The 21,132-nt window shown below is 43.4% G+C and overlaps 1 protein-coding gene across 1 annotated transcript in view; it reads right to left on the bottom strand.

The window, feature by feature from the left end:
* LOC142559961 (mitogen-activated protein kinase kinase kinase 1-like) overlaps nt 1-21,132 on the bottom strand; it is a 53,615-nt gene that overhangs the window by 15,442 nt on the left and 17,041 nt on the right. The window contains exons 4-17 of the mRNA XM_075671676.1: nt 17,686-17,904; nt 17,057-17,173; nt 15,899-16,050; nt 14,884-15,002; nt 11,813-11,909; nt 10,873-11,110; nt 10,202-10,345; nt 9,966-10,090; nt 8,553-8,644; nt 6,241-6,446; nt 5,349-5,582; nt 4,418-4,633; nt 3,606-3,984; nt 2,142-2,251 (exon numbers count right to left, since the gene is read on the bottom strand). Of these exons, the coding sequence (XP_075527791.1) occupies nt 2,142-2,251; nt 3,606-3,984; nt 4,418-4,633; nt 5,349-5,582; nt 6,241-6,446; nt 8,553-8,644; nt 9,966-10,090; nt 10,202-10,345; nt 10,873-11,110; nt 11,813-11,909; nt 14,884-15,002; nt 15,899-16,050; nt 17,057-17,173; nt 17,686-17,904 (2,448 nt within the window). The remainder of the gene's footprint in view (nt 1-2,141; nt 2,252-3,605; nt 3,985-4,417; nt 4,634-5,348; nt 5,583-6,240; nt 6,447-8,552; nt 8,645-9,965; nt 10,091-10,201; nt 10,346-10,872; nt 11,111-11,812; nt 11,910-14,883; nt 15,003-15,898; nt 16,051-17,056; nt 17,174-17,685; nt 17,905-21,132) is intronic.

The raw sequence follows: 21,132 nt of genomic DNA, 5'->3' as shown, positions 1-21,132 counted from the left end.
TTTGTCTCATATTAGAATCTCGGCACGCACTCAGTTTTCTAATTCGGCACCAGCAAATCTGCTCTCAGGTAATTGCGTGCTGCATACACAGTTATCACTGCCAACCCTATTGCAGTAAGCATCTTCACCTGTCTGTTTTACAGTATGTGAAGCATGGTGCCCATTGAAAACGTACTGCACGCTTCTTTCAATAGGTGATAACCCAGACACGCTGCAATGTGAGTGTCATGTTTTGTTCTGGTGGCATCATAGGCATAGTATTCCAGTGTCACTCACCATCTTGATTTTGTTTGTCTCCGGTTGCCTACATAATAGGAAACAATGTGCAGTCGCTCGGGCCTCACTATAACAAAACTCGTCGGCGTCGTGTGCCACAAACAATTCGTGCCAAGTGGGCAAGTCAAAACTTCCTGCCAAGTTGCCCCGCTCAATGAAGCTGCTGACCCAGATCGAATTCGAACAGCGCAAACCTGAGCTTGTGAAAGCCACAGACATGACAGTGTGTGTCTGGGGCTGCTCAAGCTTCATGCAGCTTGGCACACGTTGGCGTGTCAGAAACAATTTGTGCAATGCTTCACATTCCGTAGATGTCAGCTACAGTTGAATCTGTCCAATCTTTTAGTCGCTTCGGATCGTACATGTTCCCAGTTAGTAGGCTTTTTCTCTAACTTTCTTTTTTATACAATTATGAATGGGGTTCTACAGTTGAACCCGACTATATCGAACCCATTTACATTGAATTATTCTATATATGGAACAATTTCTGGTCACGGTATAGTTACATTGAGTATATATAGCAAAAATTACGCTTACGTCGAACAAAAATAGCAGCGACTCCCGATATATCGAACGTCAAGTGCAGGAAAAGTGCCCCTAGAAGTTGGCTTTCCCTCGCGGTTATCGAACATTAAGCGCCGGAAAAATGCCCCCAGAAGTTGGCTTTCCCTCACGGTAGCAAGGAAACCCGGCGACGTGGCTCCATCCAACCGCTCTCCCTACCGTGACCGGGCTGTTCGGGCAAGCCGTCGACACCCCCCTGCAAAAAATGATCCTGGCCTGCCCGCAGCGCTTGCTCAGACAGCCAATCAGAGGCTCTTGTGCGCTCGGCATGCAAGATGGCGAAAGTGCGAGTGCAGTCTCATTGTCTGGCTGCTTTTCAGGTTCATTGTGTTTGCGCCTTGTGGGCTTTCTCCTGCATTGTTGCCGTAATGAAGTGGCAGAATTCGCCTTTCGTCATGAAGCTCGAAATCATAAATCGGGTCGAATGCGATGAGAAGTCGGATGTCCCCGAAGCGTGCAAGATTCCGAGGAGCACTCTCGGCACGATTAGGGCTAAAGCGGCCAAACTAACGACCCGATGCCCGCAGCACCCGACGCGTATGCACGGCCGTGTACAAGTGGTTCTTCGTACGAGCCAGTTTTCGCTTGCTCGGTGATGACTGTAAATTCTGATGAATGCGACAAAGCTGTTGCCGGTGTTGCCGAAGTTTGGGGCGAGCTGTCAGAATTTCCGGAAGCTGTTGACGAATCAACGGTGGACGAGTTTGTGAGTGCAGATGATGGTGTCGCGACCACGGGAGAGCCCGAAAACGAAGACTACATCGCCGATATCGTACCGAGCACAAATGAAAGTGGGCACAATGAGGAAAGCAACGACGGTCCGTTTTGCCCACATCCTCCGAAGTGATCTGTGCACTCGCACTAGTCTGGTGCTTCTGCGTGAATGCGGAAGGTTGCGGCCTCAGCTGCTTCGACTCCTTAGAGAATGTGGGGAAGTGCGTGCGTCGCAGGCGGCGAAATTGCCCAAGCAGAAGTAAATGCTGGACTAATTTATGCGAAACTAAGCTAGTTTCATCAATAAAGTGACTTTATAAATGGAATGTGCTTTTATGACATGCAATTATTTAACAGGCTTATTTCGAATTATGCTCTATATCGAACTGATCAGCGTTTCTTTGCGAGTTCGATATAGCTGGGTTCGACTGTACTGTATAGTAGGAGCTTCATTCACACAATGTAGAGGCAACTGCCAAATGCACACAGAAAAACCCTAGCATGGAGTGTTGTTTGCGACGGGCAACAAACAAGACAGCCTGATGACGTGATTTCGTCAAGTGAGGAGCGCACAGTGCAAAACTTACCACAGATTTGAATATGATAAATTCGTTGTCTTGGGTGTCGTCTTCAGTGGCCAATTCCTCAAACTGCGCCAAGTTGCTGTCGCAGCCCCTTATTGATGCTATAGGTGGTCCTGTGTTAAGAATGAAGGAGAGAAAAAAAAAGGAAAGAAATTGTTATTACACAAGCACAAAGTCCATCATTGCACAACATTTGCTCTTGCATGATTAATATCACAGCAATTTGCCAGATCTTGTATTGAATCAGTGAAAATTTGCTACCTTGGAGGATTACAACCCTGATCTGCTAGCAGCTGATATCATTTTTATTGAGTCTGTAGAACAAATGCGTGAAAATTTGACGGAAATGAATAGCTCTTGAAGCCAAGTAAACTACTAAAAGCACAACCCCTTTTATTTTTCATTTTAGACTACAGTGAAACCTCATTACTACGAGCACCACATTAACAAACCTTTTCAGAAATCCCCTGCTGGTTTCAATGTAAAGATATCAAAAATGTAAATATAAGAACTACAAACTTCAGAAAACTTCATTTTTCAGAATAACGATCGTTCTTTTTTCCAGTACAATGCCTCAGTACTACGAACTAATATTCCGAAACCTGGGCATTTTTTAGATTTCCGTGTATCCTTCATGGCAGCCAGAACAGTAGGCTATCAGATGACAAGGTGCAGTAAGGGGATGCCCCGGCACACGGGTTCAGAAAACCTGAGAATGCACTGGAGGAGAAAAACGTGGGAGGGGACTTACTCTTCTGCTGTGTCGTAGCTGTGCCAGCTACGCGCGCGGACCTAGCTTGCACTTTAGAATAAATCAGATATCTGACTTGAGCAATACCGTTGCGGTGTCCACGGCAAGGAATGGGAAAAACGAACAAAACATTGCGCTTTGGAGGCAACATAAAGCTTCTCTGTTGGTGGTTTTCTCGGTGTCCATGTCTCTTTTGCACATGTCACTATTGCTATACAGTGCATGGCAGTGGAATTTATAGCAACAGCGTTGAGCGATAGCCAACAGCGACGTTTTCGTGGATAGCTTATACGGTGATAACTGATGAACTGATGGGTTGATGAACGGAAAGGTTAGTTTTAGGGCTTTCCCTACAGCGACCTTTCAGAATAACGAACAGTTTGCCGCGATCCCCTAAAGTCCGTTGTATCAAGATTTCACTGTACTAGAGGTGAAACGCAAGAATCAAGAAAAGACATGCTGCCAATAGGTGCTGAACCCTAAAGCTCCATGTGCTGTAGGCTATGCATGAACACTTGACACTTTACACAAACAATTAGCAAAACCACATGAGAAATCGAGTGTGATGACTAAATATCACTACCATTGAGCTGCTGCCCTGGACCTCAAATTTTTAGTGATTGCTGGTGAGTAAATTACTTACATCCATCAAATTAATGTCCACATATGTAAGTAACTAGGTTGAATAACAAATTGCGCATGCACATGAAGCTCACCTTGGTTGATGACCACCCCCTTCTTCGACGAGGCTCTGGCTGCAGGCAGCGCTGCAATTTCTCGGCTGAAAGACACCGGCGATGTCACTGCACTCCCAGGTGTCGTCTGTGCCGAGGGCAGCTGGCCCTGGCCGAGGGACGTCAGCGAACAGGCCAACCGGCGGAGGGGAAGGAAGTTGGGTCTGCTCCGTGGGGCACGTTGGGGTGGCACAGCAGGGCCCATGGGTGTCTCGGTTGTGACGACAACCTTGTTCTCTGAGGAAGACGTTGCGGAAGACCAGGATGACCGACCTGACGAGTGCTGGCTGTCGGGAAGCTTCTTCTCTGGCACGGATGCATTGCATTTGTCTTCCGGTAAGGGCTTGTCAATGGCCTTGGTCTGCGCAAGATGCGATAAACATCCTGCATGATCAAATAATAAGCCTAGCGAGGCATCAAATTATTTGCTGGTCAGCAACCTGTCCAGCAATCTGTCCTGTTGAGCGAGTGGTACAGAGAAAATCCTCGTTATCAGCAATATATAGAATTAAACTACAGCTGAATTGCAGGCTAGTAGTAGTGGTGGTAGAGAGATTCTTGTTGGAAAAAAGAAAGTTTAGGAAGAAATGGGGATGTCTGATGCTTGTAACTGTCTCTCTAGTGTGAGGATATGTTTTCTATCATACTAGACTTATTCTGTCTTCATTTAGAACAAGTACTTTTACTAATAAGAAAGCTGCAGCTTGGATTGAAATGTGTGTGAAGCACAAGAATGCTCTTATCACTGTGGATTGTTCTGGCTAAAGGGAGCAATCTAGGGCCCTGCCATGTACCTCACTGCTGGGCGTTGGTGTATCCACTTGGACCAGTTGGCCAAACAGAGCAGGGTCGATGGTGGGGGGTGGCAGCTGGAAGGTGGCGGCGGAACGCGACGGGCTGTTGGCCAGTGGCGCTGGTCTCTGGCCGTTACAGCATTCTTCTTCCTCGTCATCCTTGCCTACCCAGTTCTTCTTAGTGTGGAGCAGCTGTTCACGGACAAGGTGCTCCTCCTGTGATTTACAATCATCATTGATCGTCATCATCAGCCTGATAAAGTCCCAATAAGGAATTGAGGCACCTCCCAGAGATCTTCAATAACCCTCTTGTCCGTGCTGTATCATCAAAACTCACCTCAGAGCAGTAAATTTTCTAATTACTCCACTTCATTTCTCTCTCCCCTTGATACCCATTCTGTTACTTTAATAGATTGCCGGTTTTCTGTGCTATGCATTTACATCACCTGCTCCAGCTCCAAATATACCTCTTAACATAAATTTTCATATCAGCTACCCAAATTTGTTTGATCCCTTATTCAAACTGCTCTCATTCTATCTCTTAAGAACATACCTGTGTTCTTTCGTTCAATATTTGCTCACAGCATAGTATGTTTTGTTTATTGTAAATATGTAAACTTAAGTTTTGCTCACCTCAATAAAGAAAGAAAGAAAGAAAAATGAGAAGAACATTGCCCATGAAGTTTTACGCAATATCAAAAAGCCATCTGTCGCTGCAATGCGACGGGTGGCAGAAGCCTGACAAAAAACTAAATTTTCCTTTTGCGAAGTTCTTTTAGCAGGTTTGATGTATTGCAAAAAAATTTCTGAGGAACTTTCTCATTTTTCTGTTTCTTCATTCAGGTGAACAGAACATAAATATTTGTATTTCAAAAACAAGGTTTGAACCACGATCGGTTAACCTTATCGGAACGGCGACTTATCAACACACCTGCTGCCTCTCGATGGACGGTGAGCGGGTGGTGCGCAGGAACAGACGGCTTCTGCGAGCCTCCTGCAGCGCTGCACCCACTAGTCGCACCAGCTGGGCACGCTGCGGTCCCTGGAGTGCCGAGACACCATTCCAGATACGGGCCACAGACGTGGGGCAGCGACCACACAGACGCGCCAGGCCTACTAGCAAGTGACGCCCCTGGCGAACCACGTTCACGTGACTGTGCCCCACCTGTAGTATAGAGTTTACACAGCCAGCTAGCCTTAGTTCGAACTCTTAGTAACCAGGGGTTCTCATTTAACTTAATTATGAATTGTTAGAAGTAGGAAGTCATTGTTTTACAACGAGGTAAAAACAGATTTTGTGAGGTAGATTTTACAGATTTTACCAAACAGCCCTATTAAGCATCATCAGCTTTACTTTAAGTCCACTGTTTCTTCTAAATATCTCCAACTGCTCTTGTCTTATGCAACAGACTCTATTTTGTGCCTGGAGATTTCATAATCTCTTCACACTAGCTACACCCACTGCCTGTCTCTTACCATTCGTTCTGTTCCTTTAGCAGACCACCGGTTACTGCTCTAGACATTAGGTAATCTGGCCGATTTCACTTCTTGCTTCAATAGAAAGTCAGCTGCACCTGTTTGCTCTCTAGTCCAGTTGCTGTCATCCAGCGTCTTCAACACTTCACCTATCGTTTTCTGTTCCATGGAATTTGGTGTGTATCCTTATTTTCTTATCAGGCGTCATTGTTATCCTTCAAATTTTAGCCCCATGGGATAATACTTTTTCATTTCGATCTAACAAGATAGTCAAGCTTGGGGCAAAAGTATCTATATTCAATGAAAAAAAAAAAAAGAAAGAGAGAGAGAGAGAGCTTGAGACGCACCGCACGAACGGCTAGGTCGACGGCGACAAGCGACTCTGCATTGACTGTGCCCGTGATAGCGATGGGTGAGGTGAGCAGGTGTGGGAACTCCTCGACCAGCCGCCCCAGCACCAACAGCTGGCTGAGGAGACCCTGCCACGAAGGGGTCAGCTTTCCTTCCGACAACACAACATCCAGCAGGAAGTCGGCGCCCAGGCCATTCGGAGCTGGAATGCAAACACAGGTGTGGCACTTGCAAGAGGAATCGAAGGAATGTGAGGGAGCAAAAAGCTCAGCTTGTTGGCTTTGGCTGACACTAAACATTGTATGATCGAACTTCAGTACACTGAACATGAATTCAACAAATTATCAGATATAATGAAGTAAATGTTTATGCTTTATTTCAATGCTTTGTTTAATGAATACCCTACTGCTGTAATAACATTGAAAATGCACGATCTGAGACAATATTGGTTACAGTCAAATTAATATTTGTTAGCTTGGACCTCTAAATATGTATTCTGTTAGCAAGAATGCTTACCAGCAAAAGCAACTTAAAACAGCAAATTCTGGACACATGTGTGAGCCTTGGTATGGCTCGCCCACACGACCACACAATGGCATGTTCGTGCTCACATATCTGCATTGCAAGGTGCCGACAGGCCATCAAAATTAACCAGTCAGAAGCATTACAGTTGTATTTCTTTCACATAAACCTGATTGCAAAACTGATTTTTGTGGATATGAGCAGGTACGTTTATAGTAAATGTCTGATACAATGAAGGTATATCCATATCAGACGTTACTGCCGTGGAACAAGGCTCGAGTGTACTAGTGGAGGAACACATGGGCAGATGGAAGTCTAGTGCATGTCCGGTTGTCGTCCATTCACCAGTCTGTCTCTTTTCGCTAGTATGGTGCTTAGTCAAGGAATCGGTACACAACCAGCTTCAATCCAATAAAGTCGTCGTTACTGTGCTGTTCTGTTCCCTCATCCCCATCAAATGCTCGTACTTGCTTCACGTGTACTCCAGTGTTTCTACCCCATATTCACAACTTGGCAGTGTTTCCGAGATCAGTTGTTGATTCTTGCTGCTAGAGCAGTGATGAGAGGCAAAGGCACAGCATGGAATCATCTTTGACTGCTTGCACTTTGTGATTGCCTATTAAAGTGGCGCTGCAACAACATTTATCTTGATGGAATGTGGTTGGAGTTCAGCAATTGTCCTTTGTGCATTCTTTCTGTGCCAGTCTTCACACGCACCGTTATGACCATGTTCCATCAAGCCAGCAACCAACTAGCCAATCTAAGTCTCTTAAACTTGTATCTTGGTTGTCTTGATGTGGAGTCAGTAATATATTAAAGTAGCTGTCACGACATGCTTCGTAGCACAGAAAAATATTGGGGACTTTCTCTGCACAACGCTAATGCAAGCATTTGTAAGAATTTTTGATGTCTATTTGAGTGCCTCGATGTGCAGTCAGCAACCAAATTTTCAAACCTGTCCAATAATTCGGATGCCTTCGTGTGTAGAGCCAATGTATAAGGACGTCCAAAATTTTGAACATTGAAACCCTTAATTGCCCAATTTTCAGGACTTCTTGCTGCTGCCAAAAGCAGTATTGATCAAAGCCACCAGCACCACCATTTTGATTACCTCGCAGCCTTGAACTAGCGGTGTCTCACATCCCAATCCGCTGGCAGCCGTGCCACCAAGGCAACACCACCTGGCCTAGCAGCTTCAACTTTTCACTGCAACGCATCCTGCTGTCTTGTGCCATGTTTTTCATTGAAAGAATTCACCACTGTCACAAACAGTGCCGAATCTGGCTTTGTCATCTTCGCTAATGGCTTTGAAGCGCGGAAAACACAGCAAGGGTTAAGCGCTGCATAATGCCGGTTCTACCAAGCTAGTTTTGTCGCGCTACAGCTTTGTTACGCAGTCAAGCATACCAAAAGTGGAAAGGGGGCCACAGTCAGAGACATAGTATGTGTTTCTTAATTATACATGCGTGCATCTGCTCTCTCTTTGTCATAATACAAGCACTGCTACGCCTGAAAAGTGTACTGGCAGGCCTTTAGAGCTATTTCAGAAGTGCCTGTGGTGATCTGAGCCCTTGAGGGCAGTAAAAGGCAGGCATTCATTTTTTCGAACTGCCTGATCTTTCAGATGTTTCCATGGCCGGCCCTACGGAGTCCGAAAAATTGGACGTTTACTGTAGCATGATTACGTGATAACAAATTTGCCACTTAGGTGCAAGCGTAGGAGACGACAATGAATGGGTGCTCTAGTGAAAGTTGTCACAGATGAGAAATGAACATGGGAGCTCACCTGGGTATTGTGTGAGGCTCCCAACAGACAGTGCTCCTGCTTGTCCGCGTGCTAGCTCTGCAAGGGTTGCCAGGCTCAGCTGACGGCTTCTCCTGAAAGTACACAATGCCACTTCAAGAAAAACCCACACACGGGAAAAGAACATTATAACCACATTTTCTTGAAAGACAGATTAAACAAGAATGTGGACTCAACTTCTACACGAGTTCTGACATAAGTTTTCCGAGTGTCTTCGCGATACAATAGCAATGATTGTGCTGATGCCTTAAATTACATACCAAGTTCGCTTAACCCCTAAAACACATTTTATGTATAGGTTATGTGGCTGGCATGGTTTAAAAAACTTTGCATTGGCATGACACACAGGAAGACTGTAAAACAGCATATGTCTCAATATTTAGTGACATCCCTCATTGACCTTAAATTATGGGAATTACTACAGCAGAGAATAAACGGGAAATACTGACCACACTTTTAATAAGCGCTGAAAATGAAGAGGTACCAAAGCCACTTACACGACCTCACAATATGCACATCCTTTAACAATGAATGCAGCAGTCTGCAGACAACTATTATACTCTGGCAAATGTGGTCAGCTGTTGCAACTGCTTACATTGCCACTTCCTAAATTACACTCCACACGGCAAAACCCATCAGTTAAACCGCACATAATTCTGGCGCTAAATGAATTAGCTACATTATTTTGTGACATACACACAAGTGTTATTTACAGGGCTGAAAGGGAGTCAAGGAAACAAAATTTTCACCCTCCAAGAGGTTTATAATGAGGTATCATGACAATGCAATGCATAATTAGGCCTCTCTCGTTAGAAAAGTTATGATTCAGAAATGGCATTGCACTTCAGGTAACACACAATGCACAGTTACATCTGAAAAACGAAGGTGCAGAGAAATGTTTGCAGCAATTGTAACGATCTTATAAAAACCAAAACGAAAGACGCATTGCCCAACACAGAAAGCTCTTCTGTTAAACTTTTGTGAGTCATCAGCCAACCCGTGTTTAAAATTTTATTGCGTGAAGTTTTTCTCCTGAAGAAAAACACTAGAATTAGTTCAGTTATTAGCTTATTAGCTGTATTTAGTTATGCTTACTACATTTTTTAATCCCATATTTCTGCTATTGCAGTCTTGGCTAATCACTGTGCTACTCAGTTGCGTTTTTACATTCGTTTCCTCGATTTTTGTTCTGGTCTTGCTTAATCACTGTTATAGCTTGTTCCCATTTTTAAAATATTCTGTATACCCACACACATTGAATGTTTCATTATGCATCTATGCATTGTACCCCCCTCATGCGATACTCTAACATTAAAACTTGGGAGGTATTATGAATAGGTAAATAAATAAATTAACTGCACATAGAAGCACTTCCACAAGGAGAAAAGTGCTCACTTGTTCCCGCCGTGAGCACACTTTATGAGCACAGCTCGCACTATGTTCCGCACACGATTCTGCAGGCTGTGCAGGTCTTCCAAGATGGCGCATGGACTGTGCACCAGCATGGACTTGAAGCAACGCTGTTGGCAGACAAAGAAGAATCATTTGAAGATTTCCCCATTCCAACATCCCTAGAAAAAAAAAATGTGACAGAAGAGGTGAGTAAGGGAGAAACTTGGAATCCTACTCACCAGAGCAGTGACATACACACGGTAGACGGGGTCGGCAATGGCGTGCGAGATCACTCGGCAGCAGGCGGCCTGCACGGCTTCTATGCCTCCCCACGGCTCCAGGCACATCGGCTTCGACGTGGCCAGTCGGAGGGCATGGGTCACCTGAGGAGATGTGAGTGTGCAACTGGCCTTGTAGACTCATTTTGGCATATTGATGTATGTAAAGTTATGAGTTATGTAAAGCTTGTCTCCGCCTCGCAACAATATACATGCTAACAACCCAATTGAAATGCGAACACAAAACAGGAAATGTTCGCCTGGTATAGGTAAAATAGTGGTACCCGTGGTGTTCATCGGGAGCAGTGAATCATGTAATGAACTGTAAGTAAGCCATACTTACGTTATGCTTTCCCCAGTTGTAACTTCACTATGTTTTTGTTCACATCTGAAACCTTTGCTCCCTTCTGGCAGACTGCTAGTTTTGGCACAATCACAGTAGGTGACAATTTCCCTGATTCAAAGCAATTAATTTTCTGTTCAGTGTTCACTTTCTCCTGTGTAGTGTAGTGTCAAGAGGCTCGAAGTGATCTTTCCTCTTCACTAACATCCAGTATGACAATGATTAAGAGAAAGTGCTCTCTGCCTATACGGCGCAATGAAAAAAAAAAAAAAATCAAGAGGCAACATACCTGTGCCTCAACCTCCACGACTGCAGCTTCTCGCTCGGACCAGACGCTCGACATGAGGCATTGAGCTACCTCCGTACCGAAGAAGTGCATCACCACAGGTGGTGCATTTGACACTGAACAGGAAGGTGTTCCTACAGGCCTCGGCAAGGGGCTCACATCCGACGCGCGACGTAGAAGGCAGTGCAGTGGGCATGGCGGTGCAAGCATTTCATCATCGTCTTCAGGCGGCACTGGCTTCCTGAAAGTTTATAAAAAAGATAACAGAAAATAAAATAAACCGCTTGCCCTGCTAGCACAGTCTCAATGCCAGCAATTTGTCATGAACATTAGCAAATGTTTGCATAGCTGATCAAGTTAGTGTCCAATATGTGCTCTGGAAACGTAATAGCTTCTGTAGTTAATGAAGGAGCTATTTGCCAGTTGCCATTACACAATTTCCGATGTCCGCTCATGTAATGATGTTTTGATAAATAGTAACCGTATGGGTCAAGCCTCGTTATAGCACAGCAAAGTTGCATCTAACACAATATTACCTTTGTTATATTTGTTACAAGTATTACCGTAACTTTGTTGTGTAATGCGGTAATAATTGTGTGAAACTGGTTATATATATGTTTGAGCATTGCTTTGTGCATTTGATGGAGCAGGTCACAAAACTGCCTTTTTTTCCATATCTGAAACTGGGTGCTAGTGTGTGCAGAGACAGGCTACAGGCGTGAAAATATGTTATGCAAAAAGGTGAGGCGTGCAGACAGGACACAAGAGAAGAGAAGTGGACAACACGAACGCCGTCTCTCTTCTTTTGCGTCCTGTCTGCACGCCTCACCTGTTTGCATAACATATTACCAACTAGCTCAGCTTTCTGTCGTTCTAAAATGAAAATATGGCACGTTGCTCCTTATGGGTTTGTAATGCAATTAAAGCCGGCAGATGGTCTCACTTTGTAGTGGGCGGGGGTGAAGATCGGTCATCTTTCCAGTGGCATCGACACAGGGGACAGACAACGGGCTCTCCATTGCGGCTGCATTGCAGCACCCCTGTGAGGGCAAAGAAAGAGAGACACAATGCTAAAAAAAAACAACACTCAAATGTACAAGTTCATGTTCACCCTTGCTAGTGACCGAAAGTTGCTCACTTGGTATTGGTATTGAACATAGTTTCATCCCAGAGTGCACAAGGAAGGCCACATCAAAGGCAATCTGACAGGAAACTTATTCTTGGAAAATGTTTAGCTACAGCCAAGACCTTACACATTAAGTCAGCGTTGCACAATCAATTGCGCCCTTTCAATAGTCCCTGTATTATATATATTTCTTTACCCACTCTCTTCTCAGGGTGTCTACCAAGTTGACATTTCCAAATCCCCTGAGTTTTCCAGGTTTTCCCCGAGTGCCTTTGCAAAATTCCCTGAGTGATGCAGAACTATATTTTTTGTCAAGACGAGCTGAAACCATATCGCCCGATGCTGTTACTCTCTAGTAAGCATATGAAAAAATTTTTAAAAAAACCCGGCTAATCCAATTTGAATACTAAAGAGTCGTGTTTATGTTATTCAAGAAGAGAATAGAAGGGAGGGCTTAGTAAGATGCACAGCAAATAAAATTTCCTCGAAAAAAATTGCAAATCGAGTCGGACATTCTCAAATACGAATAAAAAAGGAGATACATACAAAAGCAAATATTTTCGAATATGAGCTATTTCTATCAACTGATAGCAAGCTCAGTGGTATGAGGCCCGGACTTTGTCACAATTGAGATTCTCTCTCAACAGCTCATAAGTCAACCTCAACTGTCCTGACATACTCTCAGCTCGTGCACAATGCCTCAGTGTTGTGTTTCACTGCTTTAAAGAGTTTATTTTGGTTTGGATGAGGGACACTTGCATCTCGGCATCAGCCAACACTTTGCTTTTTGAGCTCAAGCTCCTTTAAAATGGCGGCAGCACGCTTCCTTTCCCATTCATTCCTCAATGCGTTGGTCCTTTCTGTTCTTGTACTCCTTCTGCCACTCGTTTGCCCCACGGACCATTTGATGCATCTTCTTGGTCAGTTGCACAGCCCATGTCCGAGTTTTTGAACTCCTTAGGGGCCGCGAAAACATCCGAAAAATTGGCCAGTTGGAAAAAAATAAATGCATGTCATTTACTGCCCTTAAGGGCTCAAACCGCCACAGGCACATTCGAAAACGCTCTGAAGGCCTGTCGCTACACGTATTAGGCATATCGGTGCTCATACTGTGACAGGAAATGCCGGGTGCACGCGTGTATAATTAAGGAATACGTACTGTGTCCCGTGGCAATAGCCCCTTCACACGCTTGTTATGCTTCACTGCAATATTTTTGTGTATGCTTCACTAAGTAACATATCTGTACGGAGGCGAAGCTGACTTTCGGGAACTGGCATTGTGCTTTCCAAGCTTCTAAGCCAATAGCGAGGACTGCAAAGGCGGAGTCCGTGCCATTGCTGACAGCAGCAAATTCTTTCAATAAAAAACACGGCACCCAACGGCAAGAACTTCATAGTGAACATTGAAGCAGCTAGGCCTAGTGTTGCTGCAGTGGTGACTACGGCTGCCAGCGGGTCTGCGTGCGAGAGCACCGATTTGAGGCGGTGAGGTAATCAAAATGGCAGCAGTGGTGGCGTTAATGGCGTTTCGGACCTGCGGTCACGGCAAAAAAAAACGGAAAATCGGACGGCGAATTCTTGCGTTCGAAATTTCAGACGTTCTGACACCATGACTTCATAGGGTACGTGGTGCTGCGAAGTCGTCCAAATTATCGGGAATCTGGAAAGTCGGTCGTTGACTGTACACTGGCAACTCGTCCAGCCGACGACATGACGTCAAAGACGATTCATTACGATTGCTGTCTGTTACTCGAGCCAGCATTACCGTAACTTTCGACCCTTTCAATAAAATTACAGCTAATTTTCCCTGATAGAGGCACAAATTCCCAGAGTTTTCCCTGAGTTTTCCAGACTACTAAAAATCCCTGAGAATTCCCAGTTTTCCCGGGTTGGTAGACACCCTGCTTCTCTATCGTCTGTTGGCACCGACTAATCTAATGTAAAATCGCAAAATAAAAAAAAAGTAAAAGCAACAGCAAGCACTTTGTTTTGTATCTAACTCCACAAAGCATCAAACACCATTCTACAGCAAGGTAAATGAAAACAACTTGTTCAAGTTTATTTCTGGCCGTGAAGATTACAATCGTATCAAAAATAAGAAAAAGAAATGTTATTTGAGTTATAAATTAGCATAGTAATCAATTACTTAGTCAATGGTTTCCTGAGCTATCCACAACTGAAGCTGTGCTCTAGAGTTGTTGAGCTTTCCAACTTAACATACCACAATTGTATGTTACGCTTTCCGGGGATGGAAAACACGGCACTTCTTGAAAAGGAGGGGGGCAGTGCATAAAAAAGACGCAACCCAGATGAGTATGTATTAGACGAATATGCGTGTATATGATTTTATCTCTCTCTGTTTCCATGTTACTCTGTTACTTTTTCAGGAAATAAACTAGGAGGGAGCGTTACATCACGCAGCCAGCCTTGACAAGCAAACTCTCCGTGAAGCCATTTCCTTCGCTTTTTGCACGCTTGTCCCATCGATGTGCAGTTGTTCGGCTACCCTGCCACAGTCTGCAAAGCAGGAGCACTAAAAACCTAAAATGAACTCTGACGTGACGATCACATGTTGGACCAAATTGTTTGTATTCAATAGCGTTGTGCAATATTCTTTCCTTGTTTATATTGTCACTCAGTGGTGTGCTGGTATGCCTATGTAAGGCTACGTCTTTTTTGGGGGGAAAAAAAAGGAGAATAAGAAGAAGAAAGAAAGAAAGTATAAAGAGAGAGAGGGAGAGAAAAGTTGCAAGTTGCAAGTTTGCGCCCACTCTCTTTCTTGGGTTGTGCTCTTGTGAACTGCTCCCCTCCTTTTCAAGATGATTAGATAACATCATGAAATATGTAATTGAAGGACAGGATATGATGACGATGGACGCTGCACTCACATATTGAGGCACAGTGATGATGCAGTTGATTCCCACAGCCCTTGTCGCAGGTGATCACTGACTCTCCTTCGAACATCTCCAGCAGGCAGATTGGGCAGGTGCTGGCGTCGTCACCTTCCCTGCGAGTTGCAAGACAGTTTGTTCTTCTCAAGACAAATAACTTGCAAGTGACATGTACAGGGGGCACAGAGCTGACGTGCAGTAGCGATGTGCATTTGTCAGCACAACTTGGAGCAAGAGTGAAAGATTGTGTGTCCTTACAATGCCATACTCGTGTACACATGTGTGTGGCATTGATTATCTCCCTTCAGGCACCGAAATCACACTCTCACATGGAAGTTTCTACAGATTTCTTGTGTGTTCATCGTTAAAAAATAAAGCTTATACAAGATTAAAAGCTGAAATTGCAGCATGTTTTAGACCATCTATGAATGTGAACTGCACACCTGAAATGTGATATTGAAACAGTTGGTCATTCCTATTTCTGCATTTTATAAGAGTACACCATCACAAGGTGTTGCCACCGGAGCAGTTACCTTGGATTTAGAGGTAACCTTGCATTTAAAAGTAATTTAAAGTGCTTGGATATAAAGTGGACGGAAGCATCAACTGGTCAGCAGTTGAGATAAGCAAGAGATGTTTGGAGTATTGGTGGAAAAGAAGCAGGGATGAGATTGATACAACCGAATCCGTTACAGGCATAGGTAACAGCACAAGGTAGATAGAGAAGTTTTGAGGAAGAGAAAGAAGATAAAGGGGATGTACAGAAAAATGCTAGAATGAAAAGCATGTATGGCATACCTGACTGACTCAAGCAGGCTAGGTTACTGCATGTCAATGCTCCGTTTCAAAGGGAATATCAACAAATCATCATCGTCACCTGCACCTAAGTCTTATTGAACACGTCTATGTTAGTCTGTCTAGGCCATGCTGAAACTTTCTATTTGCTTTTGTCGTTATTACAGAAACTCCTAACCTAAAAAGAAGAAGAAGGCAGCATTTGAGGTCATCTTACACATCATGACTGCCTGTTTTTGATGTGCTGTCAATAGCATCCTCTAGATTCTTGGCAGGGCAGTCGGGTGACTTGTCATCAGTCAACGGGCCTTCAGACTGCTGGGAGGTCCTCCGCCGGGATATGGAAAATCCACGCAGCAGCTCATCCACCTGTTGCAAAACAAGTGAGCAATGTATTGGCTGATTTGGCATGCTTTAATCTTTGCTTGCATAGGATAAAGCTATACAGAAATGTTTTCATTACATCATTTAAAAAATGCATTATAAGAGCAGTTATTAGCAAACATGGTTATTAGAGGCGATGCAGATTTCAAAATTGTGCACATAAGTGAGGAAATAAACAGAAATCTGAATAAATTAACATCTAAAAACAATCAACTGTCCTGTTTATTGCTTAACTGCACCATTCAGTGCTGCCATAAAGTCAGTGAAACAGCTTCCCTGAACTACAAGACTAAGATTTTAGTGTAATGTTATGCTGCCCAAGGAATAAGCACGTGTGCACATCAACACACACATTTTGTAGAGGTAAAAAATGGGAACAATATTAATAAAGAGCAAATAATAAAGGGTACAGCAAAGGTGCATCACAACACATTCTATGAGTCACTGTTGCAGTATTTCTATGAAACAGGCCTGCATGCTTACATTTAACTCCATTATGATGTTATGCCATGTGGCAACCCAAGTGAAAAAACACCTTAGATTGTGACATACACAGTGAGACGCCAAATGCAATTGATTGTATGCATCAATCACATCGATTTTACCTTTATTGAGCAGAAGTAAGGTGTGGCTGATGTCGCCATTCCTTTATTCTTTTGGACTGAATTGAATTGTTTTATTTTGCCATCAAAGTGTACATGATGGCAGGAGGCTGGAGTAAAAGCTGCCTCAAGGCAGCTTGACAGAGCCTCAAGCCTCTGTGCATGTATTGGGAGTCTGGGGTGCATGTATTGACGTGAGGCCTTTCCAATAAAGGTCACCTGCTAATAAGCTGAGCATCTGTTTCGTGTGCCTTTCCTCATCCACCTAAACTCTTGCTTGTTTTTACCTTCCGAACACTTGCCAATTCACCCAGCAACACATTTAGCTAAACACAAACAATCATGCACATACAAACACGTGCACAACAATCTCGCACGGCAGCCATTACCTCGAACTCCTTGAGGGTCTTGCTGAATAGTCGAGCATCCGTGTCGGTCAGGCGCAGAACCCTGAGCATTACAAACAGCAGGTGCACACAGTGGGGTCCCTTGCCACAGCTGCAGGTCTGAAATAAAAGCAAGCAACCAGGTGTTTAGCTTTGTGTACATGAATACGGTAGCTGTTAGGTAACCGTGTGGTTACTTGCACACAAAACTTTTACTGGCTCTTAAAAAGTGGGAGGCTGACCAAACATTATACTATACGTGGCTGTACTACGGCTGAACCTTGAGACAGAAAACACAGGTATAATGAATAAATTATCACATATAACAAAGTAATCTAAAATTTTTCTCGCCAATAGCGATGTGAACTTGAATGTGTGGTTAAAACAAAATGTCGACTCTAGCGAAGGCATTTTTGTGTCCTATGCGACATTGTTATAACAAAGTCCAATTGCGTAAACCTGTTTTGTACTGGCCATGTGCATGTGAGCACAATTTCATTAGTGCCCTGTGGAGCGAAGCACAACAATATGCTCTCCATGTATACTTGTGTACAATGAAGTTATACAATTCAATTTCTCCCAAACAGCTCTGCACAAAATTCAGTTTTCCAGTGAATCTAGTGCATCCTTACCTGTGGCCCAAGGACCACCTTGAATCGATGGTCAGGCTGGTCAGCAGCTATGAGGAAAGAGCGTGGTCCTGGCTGGTAGAGCAAGTACAGCCGCACACCACGGCGTACCTGCAGCACCCGTCTACGGATTGCCTCGGCTAGCTCAGGTGGGCAATCCAGTGCTGCCGAGCTATGCTGGCCGGGAGAAGGGCTGCGTCGGCGGGGTGGCGAAGTACCGCACTGTGGGGAGGTTGTGCAAAATGTTGCAAGATTTCAATTTGTTCTAGCAAGAAAAAATTACATCTCTGAAATGTCCTTAAAATGCCAAGTTTATAGATGCAGTCCAGTTTGTTCAAACCACTGTGTTGAAATTAATGGTCTAGGGCTCTCTTTAATTCTTGTTCTCTATCACTATTTTTCTTTGTGTTGCATATGAATGAGTATAGAGGGTGTGGTGCTTCTAAAGCGATACTCAAGTAACAGATCTGGCTAGGTAACAAGGAGAGATACTATGGAACATTTTAAAATGGGCACTGACATTCATCATTACGATGCACCTTCACTTCACTAGATGTTCAATTATAAAACAAGTGGTCCACATTAAAGAACTGTTAAATTCTGGCAAGTGACTACAATAATCTTGACATCCGATCTAGTGGGGTAGATGCAAAGCTGTGCATAGTACTTAGTGCTTTACCATTTCCATTTGTTAAAGTTTTTCAACCACTGTTTTGGTGGTATGTGATTGGGTGTTGTGAGCAGTTTATCTATTAAGCATGGTCAATTTCTGCATGAAATCACTGTTTTTGATTACTTTCTTACACCTTTACACAATCTTCCAACTTTTCCCAGACTTCTTGATGATGAGATGTTCCTCTGTAACGGATTGTCATATAAGACCCATTCTATCTCCACTTGTCACCAGAGTAAATCGATAACCACAACTATCTCACCTATACAGCTTTCATATCACCACCATTAACATGGCCAATTGACCCCAGTTGTTCATCTTAAACTTTTATTGCAACAACCACAACTATGACAGTTCCTCGTACACAGTCATTCTTCAGAACGCTACTTCTCCTCGTCACCTCATACATTTATCCTGACATTAGCCAAAGGTGGTGACTACATATTATCCAATAGGTGTGAATGGCCTGAACGTTTAAATGAAGCTGTATCTTTGGAAGTGAAAAACCCTTTGCACTGCCATCCTATAAAACCAAAGATTACATTATGGAAAGTGAGTAATGTTATTTAGCGCAGTCATTACATGCTTTACCCCAGTTCTTTACACACATTGACATGTAAGAAATGTGCATACTAGGTTTCATGGTAAATATTCTATTGGGAAAAAAGAAAACACTGGTTTTATTATAATGAATGAATCAGTCTGAAGTTCAGCATGACTGTAAGAGGACTTGGAAAACACTGCAGCTAAGCCATACAGGAATGCAGGACAAAAAAATCAGCTTCAACTTCTTAATCATGTGGTGGAAGCACAACGTTATTGCATGCTACATTTATGAGCATCAGAACACTTAAAATATGATTAAGACAAATAGCTTTTGCTTATAATATAGATTCGAATGAGACACGAACAAACATTCGAACGACACTAAACATGAAACAAAGGGCATGCTCATAAAATGTAACAAATACAATATAAATGCAACTTGGAGATTAGATGGCAGGGAGTTTTAGAATTACCATACTTAAACAGCTTTACGTACACAAAATCCCAAGCTCCACTGAAGGCCCTTTGCATTCTTTTGTACTCTCTTTACATTCTTTTGTAAGCCTGGCACTAACACTTTTCTGCATAAATTTTAAGCCGACATTGCTAGGCAAGACTAAACACTGCAAAAGAGCTGTTAAATAAAAGTATTTAGCAGATTCAAGCAAACCTTGAATGCCTCAGTGAAGTCCTTGCGAGTGAAGACAGCGACACTGTCAAAAGTGTACTTACCATACACTGACACAGGCACAACTGAGGCAAGCAAGCTGTTTTCCGTGTTGTCTGATGAAGCAGTAGTCGCAGCCCTGAGGAATGCGTAGCCCTCGCTCTATCACAATGGGTAGCATGACAGTGAACGCTCTAAAGAGACAGGTGTGCTGTCGCAGGAGTCACTGACCTCCTGGCAAAGAGCCTTGCGCCATGTTTTGAAAACAAGTGTGCGAGCAGTCGTCGATCCGAAAGAGACGAGAGTAAGCACTAGCACGGAAAAAGTCAGCCAGACAGTCAAATGGCAATGGCACGAAGTGCATTCGGCACGGCCATTCACCTTTCACCCTTAAGTATACACTACATTAAATGTCGTCAAAGCAGTTCTGAGGAGACGGGTAATAATAAGAAATTTCTGTGTGGTGTACTCTTTAGGTTGTGTGAAGAAACCCTTATCATTAGACAATGGAAATGATTATTAATGCATACACATCTCATTTTTTTTTTCCTCTACATTACTCATTCTATTATGCATCTTTCTTTGTACACAAGAACCTTGCTTGACTCCTGTATTCACGGTGTACACACTTTTCTGCACCACTTGTTTCTGCAATTTCTGTCCAGCAATGACAAGAAAAAAAAAGAAAGAAATCGGGCATTGAGCTTTAGGTAAACCGAACCCCCAGCATAATCAATGTTGCTCAATTTCACTTTAATGTACTGAGTATATTGGTACCCATGAACAATTTCGTGAAGGCACTACCATCTTTGACGGGAGGTTTGGTGTGTCGTGTTCAGTCAGCAATGGTAAAGGAATAATTTTTCTTTCTCATAATGCCTGCAGTCAATATTTAACTTGTGCATGTGCTTTGAGCTGGTGGTTAATTTTTCTTATGGGAAAATGCAATGTGTCTGGCTGAATAATAAGCTCTGTATTTATGAAGACTCAGGAGAAGATGCGCAAAGCATCACCCTACCACCTTGACTCTCTTTCAAGTGAATCTGCAGCACCTCAAAAATATGCAACATTGACACATTTATCAACAGTCCATTATAATTTGTGCCTTAAGAGGTTGAGGCAGAAAGAAAGCATTTCGAATTGTTGCTACACATCTTGACATGCAAAATTTAATCAGGATTTGTAGGCGTTAGAAGTGCAAATGCACCTCTGAGATGGTGCAGTTTTAATTGGATGCTTTTTAAATAAAAGGCGTTCCATCTTAGAAAAGGGAGAATATGCACTTGTTATGATTCAACACACACACTGCCTCATCACTGTCAGAGAGAAAAAGTCTCAGTGAGTTGCATAGTGCAAAGACAAATCTTCACTTTTCACCATCACAATTTTCTCTATCTGAAAGCGCTTACCGAACTTAGTGTCACCGTTACCAAATCAACGTCTCTGTTGAAGAGCACAAACAAATCAGACGATGCAAGCATAATGTGTTATCTCCAGCCTTACTTCTTATTTTAGTGCATGGGCTGTCTTACTTCTCATTGCATTATTTAGAAAGGTCTTATCA

Source organism: Dermacentor variabilis, chromosome 10, assembly GCF_050947875.1.
Source record: "Dermacentor variabilis isolate Ectoservices chromosome 10, ASM5094787v1, whole genome shotgun sequence".
Taxonomy (NCBI): domain Eukaryota; kingdom Metazoa; phylum Arthropoda; class Arachnida; order Ixodida; family Ixodidae; genus Dermacentor; species Dermacentor variabilis.
This window is presented reverse-complemented; position numbering and strand designations above follow the sequence as displayed.